The following is a 21,322-nucleotide window of genomic DNA, read 5'->3' as shown; positions in this document are numbered from 1 at the left end:
AGGTTGTCACCTGCTGGGGGGCAAGCAGGTATGTGCAGTGATACATGTCAAGAAGTAGGAAATTGCAATAGAGTTGGCAGGGGAGAGAGGAGGGCCAGTGCACAGACTGGGAAGCATCTGGGCTGTCTAGTCTCTGCGGTAGGGTTGCCTGATCTCCTGTCCACGAGCAGGGGATGGGGAACTCCTGAAGATTTGGGGGTGAAGCTAGGGAAGACAGCCATGGAATCTGCTCTCCAAAACATCAATCTCTAAGGGAACTGATTGCTGTAGTCTGGAGATGATCTAGAATTCTGGGGGATCCCCAAGTCCCTCTTGGAGGCTGGCAGCCCTAGCATGCTGCTCTGAGGGGAAAGATGTCCCAGCCTCAGAAGCAAGTGCTTCTGTTGCCACCACATTTGACAAGCCAGAGCTGGGAGGAAGAGTGATAACTTGGCTCCTAACATTGCTATATATAGGAAAAGTAACTCGTATGGAAATATAAGGCACAGTATCCCTTGGGAAAGCCCAGTCTTGCATTTGATTTATTGGGCTTTTGGTGATGCCCCAGTAAATCAATTGTTCTTGTTCATATTTTGAGTAAGAAATATTACCATGAATTAGATTTGGTTGTGTTATTTAGAGTTTATGTCTCTATTACTTGTCATTTCATTTTATGGCACAGACTGGCAAAGTAAATGTATTTCAGATCCAGTGCTAATAAAAAAATGCTTTTTGATACACCTGCAAATATCTGAACAGGATCAGAACAAGTAAACAATTAACAAAAACCACACTCAAAAGCTCAACTGCATTTATTTATATATATTTGTATGCACAGTCAATGTAGTCTCATTCAGTCAGATCCTTGTGCCCAATTTACCATTGCCCCACTTATTGTCAGTGTTCCCATGTCCTCCTGTCTTAAGTGCTGCTGTAAGAAAACTGGGATGTAGTATGCACTTGGTGTTTGCTGACTTGGCCTCTTATATAACTCTGCTTCACTAGCTGTAGGAAGGCATTGCAAGTATAGCTCCCTAAAATCCCACATGGGTAGCATTTGCCCCCTAAGGCTTAAATGCCACCCAAGGTATGTAAATTGTTCCCTAGGAGGGAGTCGATGCTAAGAATCCATGATCTAGAAGAGTACATTCCAGACTAAATTGGCAATCCCACCCATTTCCCTTGGCTGCTGCAGAACCATCGTCCCCCGCTACTCCTGAAAGTCCTCTATATCCCATGAGATTCATTGGGGGGGGGGAGGCAACTGATGGAAAATTTAGATTAGATCCATATCCATCCCAGTTATCTGCAAAACTTAAGTTATATGAATGCAGTCATGATTCATACTTCAGAAGCAGGGTTTTTATTAAGCAGCTGTACCATGCAATCATACTATATAGTTAGTGCCATATCTTACCACTGAAATATTTCTTGTGGTTCTAGTTTGCACTGCTGCACTTGCAGGCTTGGTCCTGTATATCCATTCTTTAGTAAGTGGTTAAAGGATATCTGAGGGATTCAGTTGTATTACTAATCACAATTTCTTACATGTGTTATACACATGAAGCTGCCTTCAGCTGAGTTACAAACCACTGGCCTTCAGTCAGGATTGTTTCCTCAGACTGGTAGCAACTCTCCAGGCTGGGTCTCAGTGAAAGGGATCTTTAACATCACCTAGTAAGGAAGTTTTTTTTTAATGGAGATTCCAGGGACTGAACCTGGCTAACTTTTGCTTGCCAAACACATGCTCTACCCACTGAGCTACAACACCAGAGATGAACTTACCTTGGTGGAAAAACTCGGTAGACTCTTGCGTAGTTCTAATTCCATGTGTTGAATTACTAATACATTTACTTATGAACTATTTTGCTTCAAGGTTTTTTGAAAAAGTTCAAGGACTTTTTCCCTTCTGGAACCTGAACAGCTGACTATTTAGCAAGTGTCTCTGGGTGGCTCTTGAATTTGGCCTTGTTACAGCAGATCACTGCTTCTTCATTGAGATAACACCTCTGTTCATATTGGTCCTTAACAGGGACCTTTATTCTTTATCTGAATGTCTCCTACAGTTACTCATTTGCTGAGAAGGCAGTCTTCTACACATTTTAATTCTAATTTTGGACATCCGATTATTTTGTTTTTTCCTAATCCAAGTGTGATACTGCATTTCTACAAGTGGCCTCAAAGTTGCCTTGTGCTGCTGCTATTTATTATGCAGAAGTAGTAAAAAAACCATCAGTTTAGATTTTAAATTGGATAGTAAACTTGAGAGGGGTTTTTTTTTACTTCTGAAATTGGGAGATACTTATAAAGAGGCAATGTGTTAAATTTACATTATGTAAAGTTTAGCAGATACCAAGAGTCTGTGACAAGCAATTAAACAGAAATTTTAAACATTTACTGAAACTTTACACAAAGACAGCACTATGTTGCTGCAGGAACACCACATCCTTCCTTTAATCAAATCTGGCTTACAAAGCATATTAAAATATTCAAAGTCTAAAATTAGCCCAGCAGATCTAAATGAACTTGTCTCCCGTTTTCCAAATTTAACCACAATTCAAAAAGTGGCCTTTTGTTGCAGGGATATTATCCTCCCCATGAAACGAAGTGTGAAGGTTTGTTTGGCAGGTAGCATAAGCAGTGCCACTGTTGACTCCCCTTCTTTGCTAACTGAAGTTTATTTTTTAAAAACCGTGTTTGTGTTGTTGTTCTCCCTGCATGTGTAAATATACCTGCTGCACTATTTTCCTAGTTCATTCAAGTCTTTTGTAAAACAAAATGTGGATATAGCACACTAGTCTCTTAGGTATTAAAATCATGTCATGTTGAGCCACCAAAGTAACAGGCAAGAAAAATAAAATTACAGTAGCTGAACTGGAAGATTTTGTATCAAAGACATTATTAGATACAAAGAATGCAATGGTGGACAGTCAAGCTGAGCACCTCCTGCTATGCTAACACTGCAGGGCTGCTCCACTCAGTGGGCAATTATTAGCTCACTCACTGCATCAACCCTCAAAGTGGAAGTAGTGCAGAAGGAGCCAGTTGGTAAGTTGACAGAAATTGCCATAGCTGATTGAGGGATGTGGGCCAAGCACCTGAGGCAGAGTTGCTGGGTCTTGGCTCTGTTTGCTCCTAGCCACCAGCAAGGCAAAAGGCCACTGGAAAATTTCCCTATTGAGTTAAGTGGCCAATTTGCCCTGCCACTGTGAAATCTCTCAAAATATCAAAGGACTACATTTTTCCTGGTCTAATGGAACCTCAGTTCAAATAAGCTATAAAATTGGTCCCAGTTTCTTCAAAAGTTTTTTTAAAAACAAAGATGAAGAGTCTTGCAAGAATGGGAATTAAAAAATCAGTAACAACTGAAGGCTTTTCATCCTAGACCAGTGAAGACAAAATGTTCAAATTTCCACAGGTTTTTTTTAAAGGATCTTTTCCTGTAGAAAGAGGCTGATTTTCACATGACAGTCCATTAGTATTCCCGTGTTATAAGGCCCCTGGTTTCCTCCATAAAAATATAAAGTGTTGTTCTTTAGCACTTATTACAGTACAAATTCCTCAATCAATCTCAGAATTCCTTAATACAGTTTCCATTTTCAGGAATTCAGTGGGAGCAAAGCTGTTGTCTTATACTTTCTGGAATGGAACATGGTACCCATGGTACTTCTAAAAGTATGAATGGAAACACTGACATCAAAATTATTAATACATTTGAGGAATGAAAGCCTTCCCAGACAATTAGTGGTAGCTAAATCATTTGCAAATTTATAATCCTTAGTGGAAAAGAAGTGTCTGTCACACCCAAGGAGTAGATTTTGGTATATAAAATGCCACAAACATTGAAAGCCTTCTGTTTGCAAATTTTGTAAGAAGCTTGGACTACAGAAAATTCATTCATATGACATTTGTACACCTATTCCATGTCCAAGAACTGTGGTCTGTCTACTTTCCATTTGCAGCATTGAACATTCGTTCCTAAGAGGAGAAAAAAAGATAACTTAATAAACTCATCATACCATCTGTTTCACATAATTCTGATAAGGCCTTGGAGGAGGGGCATGTCTCATGGCTTAAGTGCCACTCAGTGCTTAACACCCATTCAAGGTAGCTGTCCCACCCCTGAATACCTCCTCCTTCAACCAGTTTGTCAGTCTGTCCAGCAGCCAGCTGATCGCCTTCCATCCCCCCACCCCTGACCACCACCTCCTCCTTCCACTTCCCTCAGAAGCTGCAGATCCCTGCTGCATATGAGCTTCCTCTGCCAGTGAGTTCCCTGCCCAGGGGTCTCCAGCCTTTTCAGGTCCTGGGGGGAGGGAGAGGCCATTCACAAAGTTCTTTCACCCCACTCCCCAAACTAGTGCCTGTTGCATTCCTGAATGCAATGGGCTTGGCCTGTAATATATGTATAAAAATGTGGCTATCCTTCCCGTTGCCAGCTGAGCTGCCCTGCTCTGCAGAAGCCCTCCTGCCCTTTGCTCTCCTCCCTCTTGCCTTTCTCCAGCTCATTTTCAAAAGGGGCTTTGCTACTAGTCATATCTCTAAGAACCAATAGGCTGTAATCTAATTCAATCCAAAAGTTCAGTACATTACATCCTGTAATGCTTGCAGAAACACTAAGGGTAGCTGACATTTCCACATGCACAAGCATATAGCAAGCAGTTTCAAAACTGGGGACAAACATTTAAATATTAGCATCTTTCCATTTCTAATATTCAAGGGCAGCTTTACAGGGCTTGAATGATATCTCAAATCAGAAACACCTACTAAGCCCTGAGTTGCCATTTAATACACTTGTCAGGCAAATCATGATGTAAAGTACATACTCAGGAAAAATGCCGCTTTCTGCAACTCAGCACCGCTGTAGTAATTTCAACTTTAATCATGTTTAGTTGCTCATAGGTTTTAAGAGCTAGGTGGGAAAATGTGGTGTGATATAGCATTGGTAGTCAGTATTGTCACCTCTAACACCTGGGTCTCAGATACAGGTCATTCATATCAACTACCACCTGACCCTTTTAAGAGTAGATGCTGGAGATTGAACCTGGGATCTTCTGCATGCTAACAAGATGCTCTACCACTGAGACCTGGTCGTATACCCAAAGCCAAGAACTGAGACTCTCAAAAATATGAGAACTAGCTTTGTGTCTAGATTTTACCTTGATCATCTGTTCCAATTTAATGGCATCAGCAGCAAACTTTCTGATCCCATCAGACAATTTCTCCACAGCCATTTGGTCTTCATTGTGAAGCCAACGGAATGTCTTCTCATCTAGATGGATCTTCTTCAAGTCAGATGCCTGGGCTGCATTGAGGGGTACATCAAATACAACAAGCAAAGCTATTTAAACAGCTTGATAAATGCCCTTGATAAATGCCCATCAGTCTCAAGACTGCTGCTAGTGGAAAGTACAGTCAAGTCACAGCTGACTTTGTGACCCTGCAGGATTTCCAAGAGATGTTCAGAGGTGGTTTGCCATGGCCTGCCTCTGAGTCATGTCCTGAGATTCCTTGGAGGTCTTCCATGTAAATACTAGCCAGGATCATCCCTGCTTAGCTTCTGAAATCTGATGAGATCAGGTTATTTATGTATTTAAATATTTATACCCCACTTTTCTTCTCAATGGGGAAGGCACTGGCAAACCACCCCATATTGAGTCTGCCATGAAAATGCTAGAGGGCGTCACCCCAAGGGTCAGACATGACTCGGTGCTTGCACAGGGGATACCTTTACCTTTTACCTTTCTTCTCAAAGTGGCTTACATCATTTACACCCTGTCCCATTTTATCCTCGTAACAACTACCCTGGAGGTGGGATAGGCTGAAAGTTATTGGCCCAAAGTCAGCTGTCCAGGTATTTATTCTCAACTACCTTACGTGGAGTAGCCAGGTATTCCGCATTCAAAACATGCATTGAGAGTTTTGTTATGATTTTAAACTCACAGCAGAGATATGGGAATAATGCAAAAATAAATATTCTGAAGTACACATGCATTTGGATAGTCAAGGGTCAAAAGATAAGCAGACAAATCCATCAAATCAGTGTACTATGGGACACTTGTTAACAGCACATGTACACAGTTTAACAGCCTGTTAAAATACTTCTATATCCACCTATCATATCCAGAAAGCACAGGGTACAAAAAAGAAAACTGAAAGCAACGAATTGTGAATTTTAAAATGTTACATTGAAATTATTTTTCACCCTTCAGCTCTCTTCTCCAAAATATTTATTCAGTATATAATATTTAACTACCTAATTGATCTTCAATGTTAAGCTGAACCAGGGATTCCAAGAGTAATATAAAGTGTCTCAGAAAATAGCAATGCAAGTCAATTCAGCAAAAGTTCTAGAACATAAGATGCCCCACTAGATCAGCATCCTGTCTCACAATGGCCAACTAGTTCCACTGGAGGTTCAGGGTATAGAGGCTTCGGCCTTCCCCTGACATTGCCTCCTGGCACAGGGATTCAGAGGTTGACTGCCTCAGAATATAGAGCTCCATTTGATCATCATACCTAGAGATTCCTGTAATCATCATAGCTGGTAGATTCTAATCCCCTTTAAAGCCATCTGTGCTTGTGGCTACTGGCTACATCCTCTAGCAGTGAATTCTACATTTTAATCATTTGCTATGTAAGGAAGTATTTCTTTTTGTCCACCCTGAATCTATTGCCCATCAACTTCAATGGATGTCCTCAAATTTTAGTATTCTGTGTGAGAAAGTTCTTTGTCAACGCTCTCCAACCTATGTATAATTTTCTAACTTTCTATCATGTTCCCCCCCTCAGTTGTCTTTTCTAAACTACAAATTCTCAAACTCTTACAGTCTCATAGGTAAGAAGAAGAGTTGGTTCTTATATGCCGCTTTTCTCTGCCCGAAGGAGTCTCAAAGTGGCTTACAGTCGCCTTCCCTTTCCTCTCTCCACAACAGACATCCTGTGGGATAGGTGAGGCTGAGAGAGCCGTGATATTCCTGCTCGGTCAGAGCAGTTTTCTCAGTGCTGTGGTGAGCCCAATGTCACCCAGCTGGCTGCACGTGGGGGAACGCAGAGTCAAACCCAGCTTGCCAGATTAGAAGTCCGCACTCCTAACCACTACACCAAGCTGGCTCTCTGGTGCTCCAACTCCCTAATCTCTCATAGAAACATACAAAAAGCCAACTCCCCCCCCCCCCCATGCACACACAGAGTCAAGGACCACTACTGACTGATTCATCTTCAGTAATTCACTTGCACTAAGACTGCAACAACCATATGAGGCATCAGTGGAGAAGAAAGCTCACCTTCTTTGACCGTGAGCACTGGCGTTAGCTTACTGGTATCTTTACTGAGCTCTCCCAGAAGCTTGGGGGAAATGGTGAGGTAGTCACAGCCTGTCAATGCTTTGATTTCCCCAGTGTTTCGAAATGAAGCTCCCATCACAATAGTTTTGTAGCCAAATTTTTTGTAGTAGTTGTAAATTTTAGTGACGCTTTTCACACCTATAAAAACAATGATTGTAAAAGGCAAGGTTATTCCACCACTTTTCAAGAAATATACTCCAAATCACAGTCACATGAACTGAAATAATTACCTGGGTCCTCCGATGGCTCATAAGCCTTTTTGTCTGTATTGGCAACATGCCAATCCAGGATACGCCCAACAAAAGGGGAAATGAGTGTAACACCTGCCTCCGCACAGGCAACAGCCTGAGCAAAGGAGAAGAGAAGTGTCATGTTGCAATGGATCCCATATTGTTCTTCAAGAACCCTGTAATAAGAGTTATCGAAACAATTACTTTCCATACCAATAGCAGTGATACTAATCAAGCAGCTACAGAATTTTTATATTAAATTATCTTCTAAATGATATCAGTACATTTTCTAAAATAATAGTTAGGAAGCATTATCTAGCATATGCCCCACTTAGAGACTAAACTCTGAAAACGGCACTGACTACATCAGAAAATCTCACAGGAGTTCCAAACAAGAGAGGTAGCAGAGGTATGACTCCTCCTTAAGATGTTGGGGTAACTGAGATTTGTGGCATTGTTTTTTCCCCGCCTTGTATCCTTTTGTGGTTGATTAATTTGTGTGTGGGATTTTAATAGGGGGTTTTAGGGGATTTTTACCCAGTTGTTGTAACCTGCCATGAGCGATCAGGGAGTGTTGGGGAATAAATCGAATAAATAATAATAAAAATAGCTATTTTATGCCAATACACCAGATATAAACTTACTTGCCAGCCTGGATGCCCTCCCATGTTGAGGACAGTTTGATGAGGATGCGGTCTTTACTAATTCCTACATCCTTATAAAGATCTATGAAGTGTCTAGCCTTCTTAACCATGCCTTCCTTGTCAAATGACAACCTATGGAATAAAGTTTAAAACTGTTACAAGCATTCAATATGGTGTCTTAAATACATATCACACTTGTTACTGCTATCTACCCCCTCAAAACAGGACATGAGATCATGCTTATCTATAGAGGAATAGTGGTCTTTGTGCCAAGCATGACTCTAGTAAGAAAGTTAACAAGCACCACTGCAGTTTGGCAGCTCTGCATTTTCTGAGATTTGCTCTTAGTTACACACTTCAGCCAAACACCACTTATGTCAGCAACACAGGGAACCAGAAGACTTCTCCACTATCTTTTTATTAACACAGACTAGAAATAAAGCCCGCTGTAGTTTTAATACAGCGGGCGCTAGAGACGCACCCCCCCCCCACTGGCAACGATCTGTGGACTTCTCCCGGGCGCTGGAGCGGCCGGGAGAAGGCGGAGTGGCCCCCTCCACTGGTGACTATCAGCAGCCTTCTCCCGGGCGCTGGAGCGGCCTCGAGAAAGCGGAGCGCCCCCCCCCCACCTGCGACGATCAGTAGCCTTCTCATTTTCCCCATGTAAAGATTATATACACATTCTGATCAGTATGCATAGGGAATGCATTGCCCAGCATATGTACTCATGGAAAGTAGGCATGCTTATACCCTTATTCCCAGATCTATGCAGTCTTTATCCAGGTAACTTAAATAACCACGTGAAGTCAGAAAACACACACCTTGCATCTACCTCTGTGGATACACGGCCAGGTATTCTCTTCAATATTTCTGCACCAAACAATACAAAAAGCTTGTCACAAGCATTTGTAACTTGATCAACTTCTGACCTAGAAATATAAGAGAAAATCATAAAAACCTAGAAAAGAACTGAGAATAGATGATCACACAGTGGTTATGTAGGACAAGTCAGCAACAACTAGCTTCAGTAATTTATATTATCTTCGTAGCCACATTCCTTCTTTTAAAGATACTGAAGGCTGGAACCATAATGAGTAAATTATAGTACAGCAGGGATTAAATAAAACAAAGGGCAGTAATATTGCCAAACATTTGCAACTGCAAGTATTAAAAGGGCTTACTCACCCACCAAGTTTTTTTCCATATGCAATGGCATCTTCCATCAACTGCTGGTAAGATGGCATCTGGGCAGCAGCCAGTATCAGGGAAGGATTGGTAGTTGCATCCAAAGGCTGATACTCCTCAATGGCTATGGAAAGAGAAAATAACCATCGCTATTTATCTATTTAACCTATGAATTTCTGTGTCTGTAAAAGCACAGTCTCAACTCAGTATGCCGCAATGGAGAAAAGGGCAAATTTCCTGCTGGAGATCATTAGAAACCAGATTAAAAATAAAACAGCTAAATTCTAATACCTTGTATGGATTTATGGGGCAACCCCTTTTAGAATTTGGTGTGCAGTTCTGCTCATATTTCAAAAGGGCATTGATGAGTTAAGAAAAAATACAGAAGAAACCAAGCACATATCCTATGAAGATAGACTGGGGCTCTGAAATCAGATGACTTAGGGGAAGAGGGTGGAAATAATAAGAGGTTTATGTGCAGGGTAGAGAGAGTACTGCCCACAGATGTAATTATGACCACAGACATTAGTAACTTTAAAAGGGGATCAGAAAATGTAGTGATGGACACAGGCACGATAGAGGATGGACACAGGCGTTGCTAGTTGTAAAAGGTGAATTGACAGATGCATGAAAGATACATCTATCAGCCTCTGAATACCAATGACAGGAAGGGAAGGCTTTGACCTCTATACCATGTTGCTGGTTGTCTAAGGCAGGGGTAGTCAAACTGCGGCCCTCCAGATGTCCATGGACTACAATTCCCAGGAGCCCCCTGCCAGCATTTGCTGGCAGGGGGCTCCTGGGAATTGTAGTCCATGGACATCTGGAGGGCCGCAGTTTGACTACCCCTGGTCTAAGGTAACAGGTTGGCTACTGTATAAAACAGTTTGCTACAGCTAGACAAACCACTGGTCATATCCAATAGGTCCCTTCTTATGTTTTTAAGAAGGGGACCCCATGAGAACATGTAGAGAAAAGCCTATCCACCCTGTACCTGGCCTCCATTTGCTGCCCCTTGCTCTGCTCCCATTGCCATTTTTTCTCCTCTATACCCCAGTTGCTGCTTTCTTTCCCCTTCTAACCCACCCACTGGCACTCTCCCACTGCAACTTTGTCTCCCTCCCTAGTTCTTCCCATTTCTAACTTTTCTGCTTCCACCATCACAGCCCTTTATAGCAAATGTCTCAGATTTTTATTATTATAATTATTAATTAATTAAATTTCTTAGCCACCACTTTCTGGAAACCAACTTGTGGCGGGTTACAACCTATAAAAAACCCGTTAAAACCCCATTGCCATTACAAAACATTACAAAAATCAGCATGGTGGCAAAGCCAAACTTTCCCCCATAATGGGAGGGCTATGTTAGTTAATCATCACCCGTGATTTTCCAAGCAGGTGGCATGTCTTCCTAAAGGAGAGGCCCGGCAGCTCTTTGCCTTATACCGGCCTCAACCATAGTCCTGGCAGAAGAGCTCCATCTTACAGGCCCTGTGGAAAGTTGACAGCTCTCGCATGGCCCTCAGCTCTTCTGGGAGCTCATTCCACCAGGTAAGGGCCAGGACCAAAAAGGCCCTGGCCCTGGTCAAGGCCAGGCAAGCTTCCCCGGGTTACATCAGGCTTTCTCAAACAGGATTCCATGAAGGGTTTCCTGAATGGGTGCAAGTTAATTTTTAATATATTTTTTAAAATTTGTTAAACATTTATTGGATGATATGACCATATATAGTCATAGCAACCCCCTTAAATGGCCAGTGATGGGCCTGAAAGGGGAGGTGCCCCAGGTGGGCGTATACACAGCTATACCTCCTAATCATATTCTGCACAATCACACAATTTCTGGTGGATTTCAAAGCCTGAAGAATGTTTCAGGGGTTTCTCAATGGTAAAAAGGCTGGGTTACCTAATAATCACAGAATGCTAATTGTAATCTTATGAGGTCTCTGCCAGTATCGTTCAAACCTGTGTCATTGTTTCTCTATTTGGGGTGGGTGGGGCAGGAGTTAACACATTTTTACAGTGTTTTCCCCCCACCTCTGTAAAATATCTGTCTCTGAGTAGACTTTTTGATCTGTACTATAAAGTCAATTTCAGAACTAGACATAGTTGGACCGTCTGAACTGACAGCTTAAAAAATATGCAATCAACATTATGTTTGCAAATGCTCTCTTCTGAACCTTGTTAAAACTGGAAACTAACTAAACTAATTTTCTGTGCAATCACTGCAACAAGGTTACATCTATAGCCAACAGAAAATTAGCTGAAGAATCTAAACAACTGTGGAATTCTTATGTGAGAAATGTATAAATTTTGGGCTAAGGTCAAGACATCATCTTGGAGAACGAGTGGGCTATTCCTTTAAAAAAAATAAATACTGGGTTAAAGTATAAAAATGATCTGAATTGAAGAATTCAGGAGCTGGAAATGTCATAATAAAGTGGGTTTTTCCTTTTTTCCTTTTTAAAATAAATACTGGGTTAAAGTTCATATTGTTTTATAAGAAACATTTAATGTTAAGTACATAAAAATATGTTATTGTGAACAAGTGCAGGAGCCAGTTGATTTCCTAGCTTAAGGATAGGCCTTGGTTCAAGTTTAAGGGTAATTTTTGTAACACCCAAGGTTGATCGTAAGTGTTGGAAATGTGGGCTTTTTTGTTGTTGCTTTGTTTTTATATTTACAGGCAACAGATATATTTGGAATATTTGGCAAAATGAAATTTCAAGCAAATGGGGATTTTGGGGGGTAGAGGGAGGGGTGATATTGTAATCCAATATATTATGTCCTTGTTCTTTTCTATATCTATATAAAAATAAAAAAATTATTTTAAAACTGGAAACTAACAAATCACTGCTACTAGCATAACTTTGAAAGCAATCAACATATTCAGATAAAGCTTTAGGACAACTGTTTAAATATTTTCTTCCTCATGTTTGTGGTCATGAACACACAATGGACAAATTCAATTTGTTAAGAGACTAAGAAGAAAAAAGTCCAGCAAACTACCTAAGAACTTCCCGTTTATAAAGAATGAGGAAGCTCTACATACCTTGTTTTCCTACCTCAGTATTATATGCTGTTTTCTCTTTATTACCTTACCAGCCAGATAAACTCAAAATTCTGGTTTCATCTTGCAACCTACAGTTCTATCTTTCTGGAGGTAGGCTGGATAGATGCAGGGTTTTGCCACAGTTCCTGCATGTGTTCCTCAAGGCCCTCCAGCATTGGGAAAACAATAATCCCGGGAAACTGAATAGAAGCAACTCAGAATCTTATTTTTGGATTTGTTTTCTGAGGTAATGACTTCCATCTCATTAGATTGGGCCATATGAATAATCTGTCCTCAAAATATTTGGAGATCCTCTGTGGGAGAAGCTGGAGATGGTTTGCCTACCTCTTGTCTGGGCTCAGATCTGATGTTGTATCTGAGCCATCAGATTCAATTGCTCTTTCTTCTCTCACTGAATAAATAGAAGAACATGGCCTGTGCAAGATGGTCGCTGACGGGGGATACGACTACTAATGAGGGTAATAATACAAACTTGCATCCCTGGGGTTTGTGAAGTTGTCACCCAATTCCTCCATACATCCTGTAGGAATGTGAGGGCCACTGCAAAGGCAGTTGGGGCTGAGACCACAGAACCATGGCCATTTGTTCTGGATTAGATTCATGCAGAAGCTTGCAATGTGGTATGCCACTATTCCCACCAGTGATAGAAACAGGTGGGGATCTCAGACCAGGGCTTCTCCTGCAAAGCTGCACTCCTGAGCTGAGTACAAATGGGAGCATTCTTCTGGGGAGCTGATTCAAACTTTTTCTTTGTCTTGCATTTAACCTTCTTAGCTGAAGGCTCAGAAGAGGCACAATGAACCTGAGGGGAACATGACTGAGATCAGATCCACTGAGGTGGAGCTGAATGCACTAATTCCAAAGAAACAGAATAGGGAGCTTTCTCTGGAGATGACTTGGATGAGGGCCCCAGCCTTTAAGGGCTTCCTTCCACAACACTGCCTTTTAGACATCCTATCCCCTTGAGCTTAGAGGTGAAGCCTTACATTTGGAAACACTATGCCTTGCATCCAAATAGAACAGACAAAGGTCCTATTAGTCAATTTGGGTCATCTTCACTCCACATTGGGATCACTTGAACAGGGCCTTCTGAGCCATGGAAAGGACTCAAAAGCATCACTAAATATGGACAAAATCCTCTCAGCTGGAGACTCCAAAAACTCAATGCTCCCTTTTGGCAGTAAAAGATGAAGCCAGGGTAGGGGGTGATGCTGTGCAAAAGCACATGGTCCCTGAGTGGGAACAAACTTCTGGCTCCAGCATGCAGCACCCCTGAGAGGATTTTAGCTGTAAGGTCCTATCCAATGGTAGGCTTGCTCATGCACTGTCCTCTTATGTGCTTGCAAAGAAGATTGATGATGAATAGTAGCTACAGAAATTTTACTGAAATATATGCTGGACATACCAGGAACTAGGATAAGTATACCTGGGAGTAGTAGAATGTAAGATAAAGCTGCTGGTGATAACAATATAATAATACTTTATTTATAGCCAGCCCTTCCCTCCCCTAGGGCTCCGAGCAGGTAACAACATTTTAAAAAAACAGGAGATTATTAAAATACTTTTTATTAAAACTGAATGGATCCCTTAAAATAGTTCTAACGACTTCTGTTTTGTAGTGGGAGGTTGATCAGATACTCAGGCTCAGATATAATTTGGCTGGTGTTTTGAACAGGGAGACCAGGATTTCAGCTTCAAGTGAGAAAACTTCAAAGGAACTGTGTGTGGGAAGAGGAAATAGTCAACATAATACAGGAACATATAATAATATGTATATTATGTACTACAAGACAGTGTTTCCCAATTAGTAGGTCAGGACCCAAAAGTGGGTTGGGTTGTGAAGCCTCTAAAAGTGGGTCACGGGTTCCTTAATAGCAACTAACTCTTTACATCCTCCTCTTAATTTTTCAATGCCAACTTCTCCCTCTTTGTGACAGTAATGGTGATGGGGAGAAGCAGTTTGGCAACTAGTAACATCATGGTAGTGATTAAAAGAAGGGGGCAGGGAAAGCTGGAAGAGTAGATGGAAGCTGGTCAGTTTGGCACAAAAAAACAGCCAAGAAAGAGGCATGCACATGCATGGACTCCGTCTTGGTACAGCTTCTTTGGCTGCCCAACTTTTTGCCCAGCCACTGCACTGCCCTCTGACTGCTGTGGGAGATGTACTGCACCGAGCCCCGTACTACCCACCTCCACCACCACCTCACATCTTCATTTATCTCCTCAATCCAGTGCCCTCCTAGCACACATCCTCAAATTCCTACCAGCAGAGGAGGAACTGAATTCTCGCTTGCTTCTTGGCAACTGCAACCTTTGTCAGATGCTTGTAGATTTCTCACAGACACCTGGTTGGGCACTATAGAAAATGAAATGCTTGAACTGATGAATGTCAAGGTCATAGTTTGCCTATGGCACCAAAAAACCTTGGACTAGCCCAGGATGGGTTACCATAAAAAGTAAATTTGGACTTCTTGGTCACCATACCAAAATGCTTAGGAACTACTGTTACAAAGGATGAAGAGAGCGATTTTTTAAACAGGTATAACCTGTTTAAAATATAACCCATGCTCTTAGATTAAATATCAAATGTGGTTACTCATAGCAAGTTGAGTAAATAGAATTCCACCCATTATGCATGCTGCTTTATAATGTTCTAATACTGTTTTAAACAGCCATGCAGGAAATCATTAAGCTTCTGTAGAGTAATTCCAATGTGGATTTCTAAAAAGCTAGACAATTTTCAAAACCGTATAGACCCAGTGACTACTTAGTTAATGCATATTTCCTTTACAGATACCTGTGTGATATGATCCTAAGAATGTACTGTTTTAAAAATGTAACTATTGTCTTATGGGATCATTAAGAGTCATATAACCTACCATTGAGTCCCCTGCAGTTACCATGTAGAAGCCTCCAGAAGTATACAAAGCAGGATAAGGTGATGAGATTTAACCTTTACTTGTCTCTAGTATCTTAGTCATTGTGTGGTTAGCTTTTACTGTATGTATTTAAACTGTTTTTATGGTTTTCTTGCGGCCCTGACATGACTGGTTCAAGAGGGGTGGGCAATAAATATAAATGGATAAATACTGAATCTGAGGTTCAATGTTCTGCATATTATGGCTAAAGGGACGTTCTTGAATATTAAAGTTAAAGATTTTACTGTCATATTTTTTTAACATTATTGATTAGCTACAGAACCATGCAAATTTCAAGTACAGGGAATCATGAACAACACTATTGCATTTTGCAATAAAATTTCCAGGCAACGTAAGCTGCAACTGACTGGAAATCAGGGCCCATTCCAAACACACTGGATAATGCACTTTTAATGTATTTTTGGGTTTTCCTGGGTAGAACAGGAAAATCTATTTCTAAAGTGCACTGAACATTCATAATCTAACGTGTGCAGAATATGCCCAGGCTAACAATTTGAACCTTAGCCTAGGTAGCCCCGGGCCGCCCTCTCCCCTTACTGCGCAGCAGCAGGCCGCGGCTGCCATTAGGTTGCCGACCGCTGTGCTACATGACAGCAACACCTTGGAGGTCCCACATTCAGCCCATTCTCCAGCAGCTGTGCTGCCTTCTGGTTGAATTCTGGATCAGACTTAAGGTTCTGGTTATCACCTTTAAGGCCATATGTGGTCTGGGCCCAGTGTATCTGAGGGATCGCCTCTCTGCTACCTCCTAACGAGCCTTATGATCTTAGCCAGTTTAGTAAAGTCACAGCACTAGTAAAGTTTCAGGAATTCTAGTTCTTCATCATAGATAAAGGTAAAGGTATCCCCTGTGCAAGCACCGAGTCATGTCTGACCCTTGGGGTGACGCCCTCCAGCATTTTCATGGCAGACTCAATACGGGGTGGTTTGCCAGTGCCTTCCCCAGTCATTTTACCCCCCAGCAGCAAGCTGGGTACTCATTTTACCGACCTCGGAAGGATGGAAGGCTGAGTCAACCTTGAGCCGGCTGCTGGGATCGAACTCCCAGCCTCATGGGCAAAGCTTTCAGACGGCTGCCTTACCACTCTGCGCCACAAGAGGCTCTTCATCTTCAAGAGGCTCTTCATCATAAGTGACCTTTTTCTATGGCTTTTCTAATTATGCAATGATTGTTTTGGTAAACCAACCTCTAATAATAGAAAAAAGCTAATCAATCCTGTCTGAATCATCCTATACAAAGAACTGACCTGTCCCAATTTGCACATCAGTAGGATGCAATCGTTTGTTAAGTAACAGAAAGATTTCACTGTCTTTCATAAGACCATTTACAAAACACTTCTTGTTTTACAGAGTTCCTCTTTCATGCTAAATTCCATTTTTATCATGTGTACGAACAGTCCTAATTTAAAAACATTTTTAAAAACACTCAGAAAACATAAAGCAAAAAACAAATGGCACTTTGGTACCCAAATTGTAGGACAAGAACTAATGAATTCTGCAGCCTGGATAAGCTACATAAGGTAATTACGTTTGTATATACTTGCAAATGTATAACATATTCTCTAGAAATTTTGTTCAGTTTCCTTCAAACCTCTAATATTTTACTAGATACTTTCAACTACAGAGTTGAACACATACAAATGAAACCTGAAATGTATTAGGAATTTCTTCATCTAATACTAATCACAACCCTTATATTTATTTATTTGTATTTTTATACCGCCCTTCCCTACGGCTCTGGGCGGTTTACAGAAAACATTTTGGAACATTTACATAGAACACTATCAAAATCAATATAACAGTATAACAATAACAACACACCAACTAGAACAACTAGGACAGCACTTCAACAATAACTTTGACACAGCAGATTCAATCTCTCAGTTGGGGGGGGGGGCTGTTGATGTTATGGGTCAGTCGGCCCCACCAAATGCCTGGTGGTGTGTGCCCTGAGGTGGAATTACAGAGAATAATGGCTTTAGCTATAGGAACAAACATATTCTAATCAACTTTATGTCATTGTCAAAGCAAAACATTTCTCAAATGATAACTGCTGTTTATAGACACCTTTATTAGAACCACAGAGAACTGAGGAGGCATCTGGAGAATGTCACATGATTACTGGGCAAAAGCTTCAGGATGACTTGAATTAAGAGTGACTTAGAAGTAACTTCATCTTCAATGAAGTAAGGCTGGAATTGTGTACCAAAATGGAACTGCATTATGCAAAACAACTCTGTCACAATATATCAATCTTATCAGATGAAGAGGGGCAAGGGGGCAACATTTTCAAAACTTACTGTTATTTCATTGAATGTTTGTTGCACGTACTTTGAAACAAGGCAAATGTTTGAAAATAACATTCTGTGATCATCTTAACACAACATATTCTAAAATAAGAACACCACAAAGAGGTATTACTCACAAATTACTAACCCAATACTTTTGCCAGTACTAAAGCCCTCACCAACTGGAGTAAAATCTGTAAGAACAACAGTCGGCCACAATTTACTAGTGCTATTAGTTAGGTGCCTAACTTAACACAAGCTACTGGCTTTGACCCTCGAAGGTCTATGCAAACTCATAAGTGCTAAAAAGTTGCACCATATAAAATTATCAGATAAACAAGTTGGGCTGCTATTCAGAAACAGTGATGAACAACAATGGTGGTCAACTAAAGCAGGATAGCACTGAACAAAAAATCAAAACTGAAGCCACTTCAGTTACGCATCTTTTTTTAAACTTACGTATGTACTGTTCTATAAACAGTTTAAAATTTCAGTTCTGAACTTTTCAAACAGCCTTTCATGCAGAAAGAACAAGTGAAGAAAGCATAGCAGCTCAAAAAGCAGCCAAACAACTGTTCTGTAGTACAACAGAATTTACAGCAGACCCTAAGAGAATGAGAACTAGGCATCACTAAATTCATAAAATTCAGCAGAGGTGTGGGAGGCACAAAATAATGCTTTAAATTATAGCCCTATCAATGAAATACGTTGCTGAAGATCTAAGTATATATGAATTTTGTAATAATCAGTGGAAGAAATTCTTTGGCTTGTTTAACATTCTCTACTTCTCCAGACATTAGTAATTAATCTTAGTTGCTTCTATTTTATTAATATATTTAGTATAGTATGCTCTTTGGAGCAATAATTTTATTCAGTTGCATAGGAAACAAAAAGATTCTATGTCTCTCCACTTCCACAATAAACAATGTGTTTGATTCTGATACAAGCAGAGTAGTACCCACTTTAACTAAACTAGGTGTAATCCCATTACCACTGGCTTCATTAATGCCCTTTATACACTTTACATGTATCAAACATGATACAGGCACGGTGGTGCCATTATGGGCTTGACCGAGTAACAAAAGGAACAGTGTTCCCCTGAGATTGATCAAGAGGAGACTAGAAAATCGTGCGGGGGAGGGGGGGAACAGCGGCATCAAGTTCAGTGCAAATCCAAATTTAGTAACTAAAATCGAGCTTAGGTCCTGTTCTCGCCCCTGACTCTTCAAGCAGAAGCGGCGGGGGAATTCCACTTCCTGTTTCCAGAGAAACAGCACTTGGTTCAAGTGGCCAAACCAACAGCGCCTCGCTGGTCTAATCGTTTTAACTTCAAGTTCTCCTTTATCTTATTCCACATCTCCTCATGCCACCTCAGTGTCGTAGACCGAAGGCAACGCGAGGCACACGTTACCTAGCAGCAGTTCCCCAGGAGTAGCTTGATTCACCAAAGCCACAAGCGAGCTTCCCAGGACCTCCACATTTAATTCCATCAAATACTGTACTAGAGGCCGCTTCCTCAAACGCATTAGTGAGAAACATGTCAGCCTGACTAGTGAATCTGAACAGGCCACGAATACAAGATGCCTCAACAGAGTTTTCCGCGGGAAGCAAGCCCCATTCAACACAGCGGGGCGTACTTCCGAGCGCCACTCCCGGCCCGAGCCTGGATGCGGTCCTTCCTGTTTCTCAGCAGGCGCTCTGGGGAAAGGAGCGGAGGCGGGACCGCGCAGTCTGCGGCAGCGAGCGAGGAGAGCCAACCCCGCTGGGAGCTCCCGAGAGAAGCCCCCGCCCCAGGTCGCCCGCTCGCGTTAGAAAGCGGCTGATTAAGGGCTCCGGGCGGCCCTCTCACCATGGAAGTCCCCGGTGTCGGCCACCACCGTGGTGTGCTGCTTGAGCTGCTCCAGCGCCGACTCCATTTTCTGCCTCTTCACGGGCGACACTGACATGGTTCGTTGGCCACGAGAGGGGGCGCGGCTGCGCCTCGCGAGACCCTCTGAGAAGCTGCGGACGCCTCGCGCCACCCAACGCTGCCAACAGGCCAGAGGAAACTGGTGGCCTGCGAGGATTAATGAAGGGGCGGAGTCAAGCAGGCTGGCGCCGCCTCCTCCGCGCTCTTCACCCCATGCCTGCACAGGCTCGTCCCCCGCGCGAGCGCCCGGGAAAGAATAAACGCATGCGCACCAGGAATTCCCTCTCCTTTGCTTCGCTCTACGGTTGTGCGCAGGCGGCCCTTGATCGTGGGCGTGGCGATGGCTACGTAGGTAGAGGGGAATAACCAATCGCAGGACATCGGACGGAGAGGAGAGATTTCTGAGTGGCCTTCTTGTCTCCTCCTCGCCCTGACTATACGAGGCAATTCGTTGGAAAATGCGAGCTCAGTTGTAATCATTGTAGTCATGGGGGCGGGGATGGGGAAGTGTTTCTCGAGGCCCCTCCCCGTGGTTGCCAACCCCCAGGCACTGGCTGGAGAGCTGGGGTCGCAAGCTGTTGTGCCTGGCAGAGATGGAAAGAAAGCCCGGAGGATAACGTTCATGATCTGGGCTTCCATAGACAAGGAGGCATCCAGACAGTTAGGAAAATGGGTAAAGAAGTGGCAGGGGAGTTCATAAGTGGGAGTCAGCAGCAGTGATTGTCAAAAGACTCCAATGCTCTGTCACCAACCCCAGGCAGTATGAGTTCTCACAGCCCAGAGTAGGATTACAACCAACCCCTGTCTACTATCCAGACTGCCAGGGTCCAAGGGCGAAGCCTCGGGCCCTCTTGGAACTAAAGTCAAGAGTCACTCTTGCAGAGTAGAACACTTTCATGGCAAGTTTTACAAAACAGTTACTCTAGTACCTGTAGCCAAGGAGAGCTGAAGCTCTGGAGTCAGATTGAAGCTTCTTGGACTCAAGAACTCCACAAGAATATAAGCAAAACAAATTATTTTAAATTGTGCAGAATGAGTCAAAACACAACATGAACAGTGAGGATAAAATAACAAAGCTAAAGGCCTAACTAGGCACTTTTAGAAACCATGGCTCAAATTCCAGACATGACTGAAAAGTAGACTGAGTCTATCGAGGTCCCAAAGCTCAAGACAGTTTCCAGTCAATAGGACCCACTAAGCAATGCACCAGCCAACCAAGAACAAAGGCCTGAAGCAACAGCTAAGAGCAAAACTAGACTGTAATTGGCCTGATTCTAACTAACCAGCCTGACCATCAGACCTGTTTTTAAGCAGGTGGTCTGACCAATGAGTGCAGCTTATCAATTAACTAATAATGTCCTACAGCTTTGTCCGGTTCAACTAAAAACCTTTCTCCCACTCAGCTGCTAAGAAGATGGAATGTGCCCTCTCTTGTTCTTGACCTAATGGTGTGACCGGTAGTTGGACTACCTCACATCTGCCTTATCTATATCTTTGAAGCTTCAGGCAGCTTTGCTATGTTGCAAGAGGGGGAAAACATTAATCTTTACTAGGCCCCTAGTAGGCTGAGGCCTAAATTTATTTATTTATTTAGATTTCTAAATAAATGTGTTTGGAGCTAGAACAAGAAACTGTACAGATAGATTAATTTCTTGACAGTGGGTCCTACCGGAAGTCCTGGTCCCCAGCAACTGCCCACCTTAGGGTTTGCTGATGCTGGTCCCTGGCTGGG

General features: G+C 42.3%; 1 protein-coding gene across 1 annotated transcript; it reads right to left on the bottom strand.

Annotated features, from left to right (window-relative positions):
- Positions 1-776: 776 nt before the first annotated feature.
- On the bottom strand, positions 777-19,815 carry TALDO1 (transaldolase 1). The gene is made up of 8 exons (XM_077321388.1): positions 19,531-19,815; positions 9,385-9,508; positions 9,021-9,128; positions 8,200-8,331; positions 7,556-7,731; positions 7,266-7,463; positions 5,139-5,284; positions 777-3,957 (listed from the first exon to the last, which is right to left on the bottom strand). Exons 1-8 carry the CDS (start codon positions 19,625-19,627, stop codon positions 3,925-3,927), a joined length of 1,014 nt encoding a protein of 337 aa, XP_077177503.1. The 5' UTR covers positions 19,628-19,815; the 3' UTR covers positions 777-3,924.
- Between the last annotated feature and the right edge of the window lie 1,507 nt (positions 19,816-21,322).

This window comes from Paroedura picta, chromosome 2, assembly GCF_049243985.1.
Source record: "Paroedura picta isolate Pp20150507F chromosome 2, Ppicta_v3.0, whole genome shotgun sequence".
NCBI lineage: Eukaryota > Metazoa > Chordata > Lepidosauria > Squamata > Gekkonidae > Paroedura > Paroedura picta.
Note: the sequence above shows the minus strand (reverse complement) of the source record. Positions and strands in the feature narration are given on the sequence as shown.